The 15,268-nt window shown below is 33.4% G+C and overlaps 1 protein-coding gene across 1 annotated transcript; it reads right to left on the reverse strand.

The window, feature by feature from the left end:
* Window positions 1-749: 749 nt before the first annotated feature.
* Window positions 750-7,180, reverse strand: LOC107922273 (polyadenylation and cleavage factor homolog 4). Its single transcript, XM_016852219.2, has 7 exons — window positions 6,328-7,180; window positions 4,934-5,035; window positions 4,266-4,523; window positions 3,827-3,946; window positions 3,288-3,650; window positions 1,214-3,103; window positions 750-1,100 (listed from the first exon to the last, which is right to left on the reverse strand). The coding sequence occupies exons 1-7, from the start codon at window positions 6,715-6,717 to the stop codon at window positions 1,086-1,088; spliced, it is 3,138 nt and encodes a 1,045-aa protein (XP_016707708.2). The 5' UTR covers window positions 6,718-7,180; the 3' UTR covers window positions 750-1,085.
* Window positions 7,181-15,268: the final 8,088 nt, after the last annotated feature.

Raw genomic sequence — 15,268 nt, forward strand, 5'->3', positions numbered from 1 at the left:
CTTTTTTCTTCAGACGAAGATCCCAACAATTTGTTGACACTCTTCGAGCTTTATTCGAATCCACCTTGATGTCCTTATCATTCACAATCGGATCAACAGGTTCCGGAGGCTCCTCCGACCTCTTTCTTGCCTTTTTTGTGGCCCTTCAGATGGACCCATCTGCTGCAGTCAAACCTCCACCTTTAGAGCTCATTTTAAAAATGATAATTAAATAATATAATATTAATTATATATACACTATAACAATATGAAAGTTGCAATTTAGAAACAATATAATTTGTCATACTTATATATCACCATTTTCCTAGTAAAATTGTTAGTGAGACAACATACTATGCATATTATAAAAAAAAATTTATTTGTTTTAAAAGACGCACCATCAATTAATGGACATTCAAAGAAGTGCTATAAATATTTTCATCAAAAAGTGTTATAAACATTTTATTATTGCAAAATAATAAAAAATTTGATATACACTAAGATTCTGATGTTCATTAAAAGTAAAACTTTATTTTAATGTCCATTAAAAGTAAAACTTTATTTTATTTATGCTTTTGTGTGTATAAATATAAACTTTGGAGAATCATTATAAATATTTTTATAAATACACTTCTCTTTTGCTCTCGTATTTTTTTTTACTCTCTATTATTTTATTTCATAACAGTTTTTTAATTTAATTTCACCATAAATATATCAAATAATAATCCAATATTTACATATACATAAAAACAAAATAAACTCGATCCACATCTCTCGAACTTGGTATGATAAACAGAAGATAAATTTTGTTTGTTCTTACATTTTGTTATGCTCTATTGGAAATTGAATTTAAAATTTTTGATGTAAGAATGAAAATTAATTGAGATCCAATATAATACATATTAGAAAAATATAAAAACATTAATTTATCAAAATAAAAGCAACACTAGTAGACACTCTCAGCACCTCTCTGAAGCACCACAAAATTTAGCATACAAGGGCCGTTTGTTAACATTTATGCTATGGAAAAAGTAAACCTGGATTCTTTGGTCAGGGCTCTACTAATGGCACTGCAACTGATATCTCCATTCATTCACATTACACCGTTATTCTTCCATTTCCTAACAAGAAGTCAAGAGTGATGATCAGGTGACAATTATTGGGAGAATGAACCTGAATAAAGCAGAACTAATTCATAAGAATGGTATATCATATTCGAATCAAAGTACTTTACCACTTTAATATCACCAGACAGTCCCAAATCCTGAACTGAACTTTCTGACATGCAATTTGCATGCACAATGGGGCCGTAGGCTGCACAGCCATAAGTAGTTCCCACCCCACCCTCCTTTGATGGGATAGCCAAGTATGCTGCTCCCTTAAACATCCATTCACCCCTGTTCAGGCTAAAATAATCTTCAAATAGCTTGCCGCATAACAAGCATGCACACTGATTTTCATCTGCAGGAACCATAAGCTCAGCCTTTTCTGTTGTCTTTTCCAACTTGTTCAGAGAACCAGTGGAACCAAATACCAATTGCCCAGGCTTTCCAGCAAGCCAATCATCTGACTTTGGGTACCATCCCCTCAATGCCCTACCAGAACCTCTTGATGCAGTCTTCTTCATTTCATGCCACTCTAAGTGTCTATCAAGCTTTCCCTGAAGCTTAAGTCGAAGACCACATAAGCTGCAACAATGTGGAAGGTCATCCGACAATCCACTGATCACAGATGAATGAAATTCTCTGATTACATCTGGCCTGAGTTCTAATCCTATGAAGCTTTCTACTTCTGTTGAGGTGGACTGATGTGAGGCAACTGAACATTTCGGAGCAGGTTCAGCATGTGATACCTCATCCATTGTGGAGGATCGAGGAGCATCAGATGAACTCTGAATGTCTGAACTCTTGTTCAGTGATTCAGTTGGCCTCTCAATTCCTGGGCTCTTTTGTATTTGGTTGGGCATAGGAAGAGATGCAGCACCCTTCTTTGACGCAGATATCAAACCTTTGGCAACTAATGAGCTCAGAAGGTTGGATATAGGATTTGTATCCTTGCTTTCAGCATCAGAAGTTGGAGATGGGGCATTAGTAACAAGAGATGAAGGTGGGGGTCCAGGAGGCAGTGGCAGCTGTTCTACTTTTTCCCGGGAACTATTTGGAGTAGCTGCTATTGAATCATGGGTTGCAGAACCAGATGAAATTGCACTATCAAGCATCAAACCTGAGGTTGTTAAAACAGCAGGAGGCAGATTTGGGACTGAAGGCTGAGAAATTTGCCCCCCATCTTGAGAAATCTTAGTCGGAAGGCTGCCAGTAAATGAAGTGCTGGAGAGGATTCCACTCTTCATTACAGCAGCTAATAGACTACTCGTACTTGATAATTCTGAAGATTGAATTGCAAGAGGATTGGAATGCTCCAATGCACTTCCAAGTGTTGAGGCTGCTTCTAATTTGGAGATTTGAGACGGAAGAGGCTTCTGAATCTGACCAGAAGATTCAGCCTGCACAGAGTCTTGTTGTGGTGGCTGTGAAAGGGGAGAACGAAGGCTAGGATGCAAAGAAGAAGCAGAAGTATGAGGAGAGCGTCTATGAGACCCAACATTTAACTTCCCTGAAAAATTGGATGGTTTCAGATCAGCCGGAGGCAGGGAAACAGCTTGCTGATAGTCTGGATCAGTCAATTTCTGTAGCTGTTGATGGGGATGGCGAGCAGGAAAAGAAGGTGAAGGTGAATGTTGGCGCATAGGAGACTGTTCAGGAGGTGATGCAGTTCCCATGGGCTGAAAACGCTGCTTTCCTGAAGTACCTGTGGATCCTGATGCCACATTCGCCAAAATCTCGATGCCTGAGGCTCCCAAATGGGATGAATTTGTTTGTGGTCGCATTCCTATACTGGTCGGGGAAGAACTTGCACCAGTAGGCAACCCACCAACAGTAGCAGAATAGCTTTCGGTACGTCTTGAACTCATAGCAGGCAAACCATCTGTACATGCAGTAGAAATCTGACGCCCAAATGAAGTTTTGTCCTGCTCAGTGGATAATGCATCAGCAGAAGTCTCTCTATCAAACCTTGACCCCGCATCATGAATGCTTTGAGGTCTGTGGAGCTGACTTTCAAAATCCTGGAATTGAAAACGTATCCCTGGTTATAAATACTCCAGGAAAAAAAAATCCTAGAGGAAAGAAATGAAAGAAAACTAGAAAAGAAAAAAAGGTAAACAATCAAACAACCATAATGTTTCTTTTCCATGTAACAAAAGTTCTGAGTAATGCATTATATCTACATTACCGTTCATGCAAGATTACCATTTTTTCTGAAACATCAGGAGTCCAACGATCTCTCCTCAAGTTATTAGAGAAGTTGGCCGCATCATGTTCAGACAACCTAGAGTGCATCTCCCACATAAACTCCTCCTCCTCAGAGTTTTTCCAGCTGCTAGACAACCCACTGCTGTTTCTACCAGAAATGTTATGTGTTACCTGTAAACGAGGATCAGCATTCAATGATTTGGATGCTGAGTAATTTAGAGATCCAGGCTTAATGTTGAAACCATTCCTCTGGCTGGGAATAGTCTCAGTAATGCTGCTTGTAGCTCCAAACCAAGGCACATCAAGCCCCTGATCCGTAGCATTCCCCCTGGTTCTTCTAACTTCTATGCCAGCTGGAGTCTGTAAAAGATCAGAATCATAGTCGTAATCATCAACAGGACAGATGTTCTTCTCACAAACAGGCTCACTGTACATGTCTATATGAGAACACTGAATGTGCTGATAATTTTAAGATATCGGCAGAAAGTGATAAGAGAATAAATAGATTATAACATACTTTAAAACACTTCACATACATTCATTTTAACAGAATGATCTCCGTATGACAGTCCAGCTATGCTGCGTCCTCTATCTGGCCTCTCAGACTCCTTTGAGTTGGCCAAAGTCCCAGCCATATCATTGACCATACCTTTTGCCTTCATCATGTAAAACCAAATCAAAAGAAAACCCCTTATAGTACAAACATTAAAAGCTGAAATGACCTCGATGAATATGAGAAAGAAGTAAAAATAAGGGTGGCGCATTGATACAGACGATCCTGTGAAGGACTAGAAAGGAATGATATAGAATGACTCTGAAAATTTTGTTATTAGTCTTCAAATAGTTGAGAAAAAACATTAACAATGCTTGCTTTATAAACATGATCAGACCTCCAACCTCCACAATTGCTTCAGAAATATACTGAATAAAATCCAACGTATATCATGCCAAAAAAAAGAGGATTATGGAATTTACCCTGCTTGATTGTTGAAGACGCTGCTTCTCTAGATACTTTGGGTTTACATGAATGCTTTGTAGTGGACGCTGTGACAGTGTGTCCATTCTAGATGTTGTGTTTCCTGAAGATGAACCAGTTACCAAAGGAGTGAAGCCAAGTTCCTTTTCAATCACTTGGAGAGTCTGAAGAGGGAATACCCCTTTCCAGGTTCCAAAAAGATGTCGCATGCTCTGATGCAAGGGAGCATCAACTTGTCTATATGCTTTGCAGAACACCTAAAACCAGCAGTCAATGTAAAACACCATTACACTTGCAATATGAGTATCAAACACATTCTAGATGAACAAATAACTAACACAAAAAGAGGTTTTCAACATTTGGAAGAGTTTGAGACTCTGAGCACAAAGTAAAAATGGATATCTTTGTTAAAGGATATAATCTTTTTCATAGCATACTCGTCAAACACATTCTAGATAAACACAGAAGTTAAACAAAAGGAAAAGAAGTTTTCAGCATTTGGAAGAGTTTGAGACTCTGAGCATAAAGTAAAAATGGATATCTTTGTTAAAGGATATAATCTGTCATAACAGTCTTCTGCAATTTCTCAGACAACAAACATAAGCACATTACAAGACATCCCCCAAGAGCAACAATGCAGCCAAAGGAAAAAGAATGAAATCCTAACCTCAGGTAATCTGGCAGCAAAACATTTAATGTAGTCTCTCCCAATATTCTTTACAATACTATCTAAAAGATAGAGTGATGGCAGCTTTTGGTCACTGGGAACCTGCAAAGTCATTTTTTATCAGCTCTGAAACCACAAAAGCAACCTTCATAATTCTTCATCAAAATACCAATCACATCCATACTACAAGCAATGCTGTAATGAAAAGGAAGACAGTGGAGGGAGGAGGCAGGAGGGAGGATTACAAACAGAAAATTGGGTGAACCAAAAGCTTTCATTCTCCTCATAATGAAAGAAAAAAAAAAGTAAAAAGTTTCACAAATGAAGATTTTCATCGTTAAACAAAGTTCTGGAATGCATTCCTTCTATCAGAGTTGACCGCCTTTTACCTCATCAACTTAGATGTTTAACTTCATTTCCCTAAAATCTGACCTCACCATATCTATTTATGATTTCAGCTTATCCCAGTTTTTCATGACTTTCTACCAGCTTCCAGCCTTAATAAATGGCTCCATCAAAGAGAAAGCATTCTTTCAGATCCAAGCAATTAACATCAGAGGCACCACTATATACTTTGTAGACTTAGAAAGCAGATTTTACGATTTGCTAATGGAAAACCAATGAGTGCTGGGAGCAACAGGGTGCTCAACATAAGCATTCAAAATGACGTTAGCATTTCTAGTTCTATTTACTCATATTGCCAAACAAAATGTGATTTGAGTAGAATAACAAAAATTGCTAGCAAAAGATGATGACATGTAAGCAGGAAAGCACTATACTCACTTGAGAAGGAAAAATGAAATGATGTGGCCATGTAAGGATATTGATGTGAGAAAACCCCGACAAATGGATATAATAGCTTAATGAGATTCCTAACCCAATACAATTCATTAGATATAAGTTTCATAATATTTGGACTCTCTTTATATTCCATTTCAACATACGCCTGTAATGTTTACAGTCTCTATAATTCATTGGCCAGCTGTTTACAAATTCTGGGGTGATCAGAAACATATTAGATCCATGAAAAAAATAGCATAGACATCCAATGAAAGAAGATATTTGCAGGCAACATGGCCTTAGACAGGAACCGCATAGACTAGGAAGTCACATCACAACATATCATTCCTGCATTTGTCACTTAACCAACATTACTGTACTCTCATCACCCGATTTTATACTTGAAATAACTGTGCAAAACATTTTAACAAACCTATTGATGAAAGCAAAACTAAAAGGAATCCATTAATCCCAATTTACACTTACAATCCAAATTATTCTTTTTCCTCTTTTTTTCCACAGTATAGAACTTGCAATTCATTTTCCTGTACAATTCAAATTCAAAAAGAAAGAGAAAGCTTTAATGCATAAGGCACAGCTAAAACTGAGTTCACCTCAAGAATATTAGCGCAGACAGTAGCAGCAACGGCCTTGGCGGCATGAACATTCTCGCCAGCGATTATTGTCAAGTTAGTAATAATTGGTTTCGAGTTAAAAGTGAGCTCAGCTAACGCCGTCTTATACTGGCTAACTAACTCTTGCTGTTGGAGGTGTTGCTGCTGATGTGACACTGGTTGTGGCTCGTAAGCTCCACCGTCGCCACGGGTCAAATCATTGGTGTCGGAATCATTGGACCGGAATCTCAAACCAGAGGCGGGACCAACTGGGTTCGTTCGTTGAGAAAAATGCCGGATATTAGGGTTCGGAGTGAGGTCTTCAGTTAACCGTGGTTTTTTCAAACCAGGTTCTCTTGATCTATCAAATGAGCTACGCGGATTCTCCATGTAAGCAAATCGAAAACCCTAAATTCCTAAATCGATAATCACTATTATTCTCATTTACAGTCAAATTAGCAAATCAATTTACCAAAAGGGGGGAAAATTACAATGTTACAATAGCCTAAATCGAAAAACTTTAAAAAATCCAAAACCCTATACAAGAAAGGGAACAAAATAAAACCCTATGGATTATCATATACAAAAAAAAGAGAGAGAAAAAAGAAAGAAACGATTCTAATTCTATTTCTAATTTCTAAAGGTAAAGGAACAAAGAATATCGATCAAAAAGAAAAAAGGCAGAGAAAATATTTTCAGAAAGAAGAATTTGAAAGAAGAGGCAGAGGCTGGGTGGAGATTAAGGAAGGAGGAAGGTTAAAAGAGGCTAATTGTAAATATGGAGACTGTGGATGTCCAATAATGTAAAGGGCAGTCCAGAAGGTGAGTGGGAGGGTTTAAGATTTGAAACGGGAAATGGGAAACGGAAAATATTATATTTTATAGCCTTGTTTGGTCGGCTTATCTTTGGGCCCTGTAAAGGATAAATACAAATCAACCCAGACCCAACAATTATTTGTAAATAGATCTCAGGCACTTTTACCCAAATAACCCAAAAATATTATATTTACAAAAATAACCTAAGTTTAAAAATAATCACTAAAATAACTTAAAATAAACAGTACTCACTCTTTTTTTGCACTAATGATTGCCTAATCATTGTGTCAGATTTAAAAAAATTATTTTGCTGGGTTTTGGCCTGTCAATGGCCGGAACCCATGTATTTTTTTAAAAATTTTATAATACTGATATACGGATATACGAAAAAGAAAAAAAATTTGGGTGCTGGCCTGTCAATGGCCGGCACCCAGTACACAGTACAAAAAAAAAATTATTTTTTTTTCGTGTCAGAATCAGATATAAAAATACGAAAAAAAATTAAAAAAAAATTTTTTTGGGTGCTGGCTTGTCAATGGCCGGCACCCAGTACAGAGTGCAATTTTTTTTTCTTGTCAGAATCAGATATAAAAATACGAAAAAAAAATTTTGTACTGTGTACTGGGTGCCGACATTGACAGGCCAGCACCCAAAATTTTTTTTTTATTTTTTTCGTATTTTTATATCTGATTCTGACACGAAAAAAATAAAAAAATTTTGTATTGTGTACAGGGTGCCGACCATTGACAGGCCAGCACCCAAAAAATTTTTTTTAATTTTTTTTCGTATTTTTATATCTGATTCTGACACGAAAAAAATAAAAGAAAAAAATTTTTTTTGTACTGTGTACTGGGTGCCAGCCATTGACAGGCCAGCACCCAAAAAAAAATTCGTAATTTTATATCTGATTCTGACACAAAAAAAATAAAAAAAAAAATTTAGTACTGTGTATTGGGTGCCGGCCATTGACAGGCCAGCACCCAAAAAAATTTTTTTAATTTCTTTTCGTATTTTTATATCTGATTCTGACACGAAAAAAATAAAAAAAATTTTGTACTGTGTACTGGGTGCCGGCCATTGACAGGTCAGCACCCAAAAATTTTTTTTTAATTTTTTCTTTTTCGTATATCCGTCTATCAGTATTATACAATTTTAAAAAAAATACATGGGTTCCGATCATTGACAGGCCAAAACCCAAAAAAATAATTTTTTTAAGTCTGACACAATGATTAGGCAGTCATTGGTGCAAAAAAAGAGTGAGTACTGTTTATTTTAGGTTATTTTGGTGATTGTTTTTAAACTTGGGTTATTTTTGTAAATATAATATTTTTTGGGTTATTTGGGTAAAAGGGCCTAGATCTCACAATAGTATATTTATTAGGATAAAACTTAAAATTATATATAAATTTTTATTTAACATACAATTGTATATAAATTTTAATTTGGTGTAACTATGCATGTAAAACTTTAATTAGGTTCAAATGTATACTTAAAACTTTAATTTTGATTTAATTATACACATTTAAAGAAATAAATACATTAATTTATTTTTATATTGGATCAATATAATTATTTATGTATGCAATATATAAACATAAAATGATGTTATATCAATAATTGTGTTAATACTTTACAATAATTGGATCAAATCAAAATTTCATATATAAAATTACACAAAATCAAAGTTCATATATGCAATTGCACATTAAACCATAGTTTATGCATAATTTTGAAATTTATTCCTATATTTGTTTTATATATTGTACTAAGTGTAAAAATAAATTTAATATGAATAATTAATTTGTCAAAAAAATTTTAAAACTAATGCTAGAACTAATAAAGTAAAAGTATAATAAAATTCATTCCCGACTATCCAGTTGGTGTAGAATTAAATTATTAAAGTAAAAATTGACTAAAAATGGAATAATTCATACTATAAACTAATTAATTGATTTAAAACACACACATGATAATAGTTCATAATAGGGCACAAAAATTTACAAATTTTAATTGTGTATGAAGAGTCTTGAACTTATGTACTTGAGACGTGGAGCCTCTTAGCACCTTAATATGATATAAAAATGTATCATTTACTAATTATTATATGATATATAAAATATTTACCTTAGCCTTACAAAATGTATTTTTTTCTAATAATTTTATTTAATATTTTTTAATATCTAATGACTACTTATCATATTGATATAATAGTTTGGATTTAATTTGTTTCTCCGTGATTTAAGTAAAAAAAAATTGGATTCTAATTTAAAAAATCAAATTCTTTATTTGGATAATAAATAAAAAGTTTGGTTTGAACCAAAGCAAATCCAAGTCCAAATTTATAAGAGTTAACTTTTGGATTTCAAAATTCTTTTTAAAATTTAGAATTTTCAAAATCCAAGATTGATTAAAAAAATATGAGAATTTTTTTTGTTCTCTCTTTTTTCACATTGTCTTCAAAACTCAAATAATAAATAATTAATTTTACTTATAATATGTCATCAAAGAAGTTCAAGGTTTTCAGAATTGGGCCGATAGGCGAACCAACCAGACCAATGGTTCTCAGATCCACTGGTTCAATTGATCCTATCGTTTCGATTGAATAAATTATTAAAAATAAAAATAGATAAAATCGGTTTGACTATCAATTCGGCCGATTCATGAGTCAAACAATATGTCCCCTTATTCCAGACTGGTACCCAGATCGAATCTCAATCCAATTGGTCTAATCGGTTGCTTTAGTCCATTATTGAAAACAATGATGAAGCTTCATGTATTTTATATAATTTCCACAAAATTAATTTATAAACCCTTGACTTTTAATTTATAATTTCCATAATTATGCCACCGGTTTGTTGGTTCAACCAGTTCAATTAATTCGATTGATTCGATCAGTTTGACTGGTACGATTAGTTCGACCAATCCATCCAATTCTATTAAATAAATTATTAAAAATTCATAAAATTAAATATATTTAAAAAATAAAAAAGTTATTCAACTAGTCTGTGTCGATTCTCAGGTTAGTCGTCTAATGCCTTTCTCTAGACCAGTATTGTAACACCCATTGCCCGACCCGATCGCCGGAACCAAGCTTCAGGATGCCACATTCGTCACCGGGCCAACTACAACAAATTCCAATACAATTCAATCATTCCAACATGCTAATTAGTATAAAACACTTTTCCAGTATGATATGAAATCATTTTCGGGTCTTATATGAGCTTACAAAAACTCTTTTGCTAACCCTTGATCAGTTAAGGACTTAATTGAAAAGTTTTCTAGATCTGTGAGTTGACGTTGGGACATCATGGCTTTTACGTCGCAACATGTTCAATCAGTAAGTTACATCGCGACTTCAGAAGCCTCGATGTCTTGATGCCATTCACTATCGATCTATGTCATAACATTGGAGACTTGTGGTTGCGACGTCGCCCCTGTTTTGGCAAAAATCACATTGGTACACATTCCATGCTTCCTACCAAACACCTTTATACATTCATGAGTTCTTTCCAAAATAAAAAATATATATCATTTCATGCCAATTTATACCAAATATAGCAAATTAACATTTAAAATCAAGTAACCAATATGACACAAAACACAATATTCTCATCTAGGCATATTCAAGCCATTTATCAAGCTTGTCATACCAAGTCACTCCATTTTCAAGTTCAAACACATAATACTTATGCAATTTGGAAACCAAGAATTCAATTGGCTTTAACATGAATCTAACAAAGTATAAACTAAGCCATAATTCATGCTTAAGATACAAACATAACCATAAGTGCAAATACCATATTGACATTCACTATTAGGGATGACCATTTACATAGCAAAGGACCCTAAATACATGTCACAACATTAGATACCAAAATGAAAATATTTTTACCATTTTGACGATAGTGTGATGTTCGCAATGATCCAACTTTGTGAGTTTCGCAAGCTAGAGATCTACAAGTAGAAAAAAAACAACCATACGTAAGCATTTAATGCTTAGTAAGTTCAAATGGAAATTACAAAACTTCCCTTGCTCATAGGTGAGCATACTACTACCAAAAAGGATTTGGCATACCTTTGGCTAAGGCTTGACATATAATGTCATGATAAAAAGCATAACAAGCATAAGTATACAAATGTGTTAAACATTATAGCATATCCAAAACATCACTAATTCATTCCAAATATATACAAGATCATCATAAGTTCATATACTATCATCAATTCACAAGTTTATTGTAACACACCAAACCCAATCTCTTAAAATGACCCAAGTTTGGCATGTCACTATTTAGAAAGTATCCATCTTTAAAGTTATTTTTGGCAAAAGATTTGTACAATTTGAAATGTTTGAATTAAACTTTTAATAAAATATTAAAGTAAAGTATAAGTCAAATGGAAGTATAAGTCAAATGGCGTATAAACTTCAATAAAATGATTTCATTAAAGCATTGTTTATCAATCATAAGTTTCAATTGTAATTCCATCTCAAAATACTACTAGACATCACCCCCATATGTCATGCATAGTACAAATAAACAAATGTCTCATAGCAGCAGATATCCTCTGGTGTAGTCCTTGCGAAAGTCATCCTTCAATAGTAGGCCTAAGAAGGAAAGGGTAACGGGGTAAGTTCAAAAGAACTTAGTGAGTTTCATATAGATTTTAAGCAAAATACTAATAGAACAATCTAATCTTTCAAAGGAATCACTCAACATTACAGAGTACACCTAATGGCGTATACAGAACTCAGACAGACTCAGAACGCCAAGGGCGTGTCACATGGGAAAATACTATACGCCAACACAACATAACTTAGATATTCTATTTTCGTGCCAACCGCATACCCAGATTTTAGAGATAAATTCATATAAGATGATTCTATTTCATTCATATACATTCTCTCATTATAACTCCCATTTTAGAATCATTTAGTAGAATGTTTAATTGTGTTATGCCAATCCGGTTTGCAATATATATCTAACCTACCGGAGGTTACACAACATATTTCCTTTAACTCAATTTCCGTAGATCAGTTCATATAATATCATTCATTTCAGAAGTAGATGGTAGTGGCTTAACATGAAAATGAACCATACGTCTTATCCTAGACATGTAACAACCCGATTCTGGGCCTAGTCGGAACAGTGGTTTCGAGACCACAAATCTGACAAGGGAAAATATTATTATCATTATATTTTATTGGTCTACAATTTCACGGAAAAATTTTGTAAAAATTTCATTCAAAAATTTCGACGTTTGGGCACTCAATTTAGTCAAAAGGACTAAATTGTAAAAAGTGCAAAAGTTGAGTTCTACATGTTAGAGGTGTCCAATTGTTATGAAATTTTAAATTGGAGGTCCTTATGTGGTAATTAGACCATTAGTTAATTTATGGACAAAATGGGCATAGGATTAGTGAAATAGATTTTTTTAAGTAAGGGCATTTTAGTCATTTGGTAAAAAAAGAATTAAAATGGGAAAAAAGATGGAAAAATGGTGTTTATCTTCATTAGTTGCTGCCAAATTTTGGAAGACACCATAGCTAGGGTTTCTTCACTTTCTCAAGCTCATAGTAAGTGCATCTTAGCCCCGTTTTTAATGTTCTTCGCATTTTTGAGATCCTCGTAGCTCGGTTTAGCTATTTCTACCATTAATTCATGTTAGGGTTCACATTTGGAAAAATACCCATAGGTTAAATGTGTTTATTTTGCTGTTTTATGGTAAAATATGAAGCTAGGAATTATGTTAAACAACTTTTGCTAAGCGATTTTAATTGAAAACGGGTAAATCGACATAATCGGTAAAAATATTTAATGTTCATAAGTACATGTTAGAGTGAGAATTTGATATTTCCATAGAAGGAAAAAGTGTTCAACATGTTGTAAAACATAAGAATAAGGAGTGAAATTTAATTTTCGAGCTTGGGGACAAAAATGTAATTATGCAAAAGTTTAGGGATAAAATCATAATTTTGACAAAAGTTGATGTGAAGCTTGTTTTAATAAATGTGAATGTTAAATAAGCTCAATTTGCTGTTATAGATCAAGAAAGACGAGAAGTCAACCTTAATCGAGGAAAAGAAAAGATTGGGGATTAAATTCCAAAATCTTTACATTTTGTATCGAGGTAAGTTGTATGCAATTAATACATTGTTATAATTATTTTTTTATATTTCGTGAAAATATATGCGAAAGGGTTGGATATGAAATAGTTATGTTAAAGTTAGAAATTTGAAATTGATGGTTGATTTGTTTAAAGTCAGCTTGGTTTATGGATATACCAATTGCAAGTAATGGTTGAAGTGATTTAAATCGAATTATTAAATTGGTTATGGAGTTGAGTGGAAAGATTGATATTATAATGTGCTATGGAGAAATTGTAAATTATTGGAAAGTAAGAATCTTTGTGGAACTGTCGGAATGGTAAAGATTTGAATAAGGTATCGATGAACACGTGTGTAGTACTGTGTGAAGGCTACTACGTGTATCGAATGATAAAAGTAACATGGGTAGTACTGTGTGAAAAACCCCAAATATTTGTTGTTATACCGACATATTCAATGAGATATGAGTATGTGATTGGAACGTGATAAGTTGCGAAAGAGTGACTGAAGTGATGAAGTCTTGTATTTTGTTATAAAATAAATGGTTATAGTGCTATGTGAATGAGGGATGTTGGAATAGAATAGATTTGGACAGTGACAGTGATGTTAGTTTGAAAAATCACCAAAAATTATAGAAATTGAGTTAGTGGTTGAATAAGACATGAAACTAAAGATTAATGAGTTTATTTTCACATAAAACAAATATAATGGCCAAAGGAGTTATATATTTTGAGATATTGAAATTTTAGTGAGACAAGATCTGGATGATTTTGCAATCCTCTGTTCTGAATTTGGAAAATCACTAAAAATTGTAAAAAAAAAAATTATGTTTTGCATTTTACATTCTTAAATTTCTTATTGAATCTATTTTCAAAAAAAAAAGTGGGAACATCATTTGAACTCTGCACTAAGAGATAACTGACTTTTAGTGAAGAGAGGTCAGAAGTGTCAAGTAGTGAAATAGGGGAATCTTTAGAGTATAAACTGTACTAATTGACTGAACAAAAAATTATTAAAATTTTATGGTAAGAATTTATATGAGTCTAGTTTCAGATAAAATTTACGGATCTTAATTTGGAGTTCCGTAGCTCCAGATAAAAATAATTTAGTGACTGTGACGCAGAGAAACAGTTTGCTGGAAATTGAATAGATAATAGATTTATGTGTGATAAAAATTATATTATATATGCTATCATGCTAGAAATTTATTTATCAATTACATACATACTTACTAAGCTATAAGCTTACTCTTCTTTATTTTTCTCTTGTTTTATAGTGATATTAATTAGCTCGGGAATTGGACGGGGTCAGGACATCATCCACACCATCATCATCATCTTTTGGGTATTTTGAAACCAATACTTTGAAAAATGGCATGTATAGATGACTTAATGTAATGTGGTATAAATTTATATATATGTATAAAATATTGTTTGGTTTAAAATGTTGGTGTATATTAATTGATAAATTGTTTCCTTAAACTATTAACAAAGTAATTAGAATGTTGTGTATGGATAAATTGTGTTTGAACATATAATTGTATTTGGTTGAAATATTGAAGTTGTTTGAAATTGTGTTTCGAGAATTTGCAGGAGGAATTGAATGTTTATGAAAAGAAATTATGTCAAATTTTTTGTAAAAAAAATATTTCAGATCGTTTGATAACGCTACTTACTTTGTTTCGATGATGAATACAGGTAAGAGGTGTTACAAGACATACAGAACTTAGACTAATGGCTCTGGGCAAACAACCATTATTCACACACACTTACACTAATCATCCTTTACAGAGTAAGAATACTTACCTTACAATATTATAAAGTAAAGCCACAACACATGAAAGTAGAAAGGAACTCACTAGAAAAATAACAAAGTCTAAATAGCAGGTCATTTGCCTTTGTCACTTGAACCTTCAATAACGTCTTGAGTTAAAAATAAGGTTAGTTAAACATATCATATTACTACTTCATCGAATCTAAACATGCATGCATGAAACATTAACACTTAACCTAGAACCAA

Source organism: Gossypium hirsutum, chromosome D04 (genome assembly GCF_007990345.1).
Source record: "Gossypium hirsutum isolate 1008001.06 chromosome D04, Gossypium_hirsutum_v2.1, whole genome shotgun sequence".
NCBI classification, from domain to species: Eukaryota; Viridiplantae; Streptophyta; class Magnoliopsida; order Malvales; family Malvaceae; genus Gossypium; species Gossypium hirsutum.

Coding starts and splice junctions, on each gene's coding strand:
- LOC107922273 (XM_016852219.2), bottom strand. CDS start 6,717: ATGGAGAATCCGCGTAGCTCATTTGATAGATCAAGAGAACCTGGTTTG. Junction 3,651..3,826: donor ATCATTCTGTTAAAATGAAT/GTATGTGAAGTG, acceptor GATCTTTTACAG/ACTCCAGCTGGCATAGAAGT. Junction 3,104..3,287: donor CTGATGTTTCAGAAAAAATG/GTAATCTTGCAT, acceptor TTTCAATTCCAG/GATTTTGAAAGTCAGCTCCA.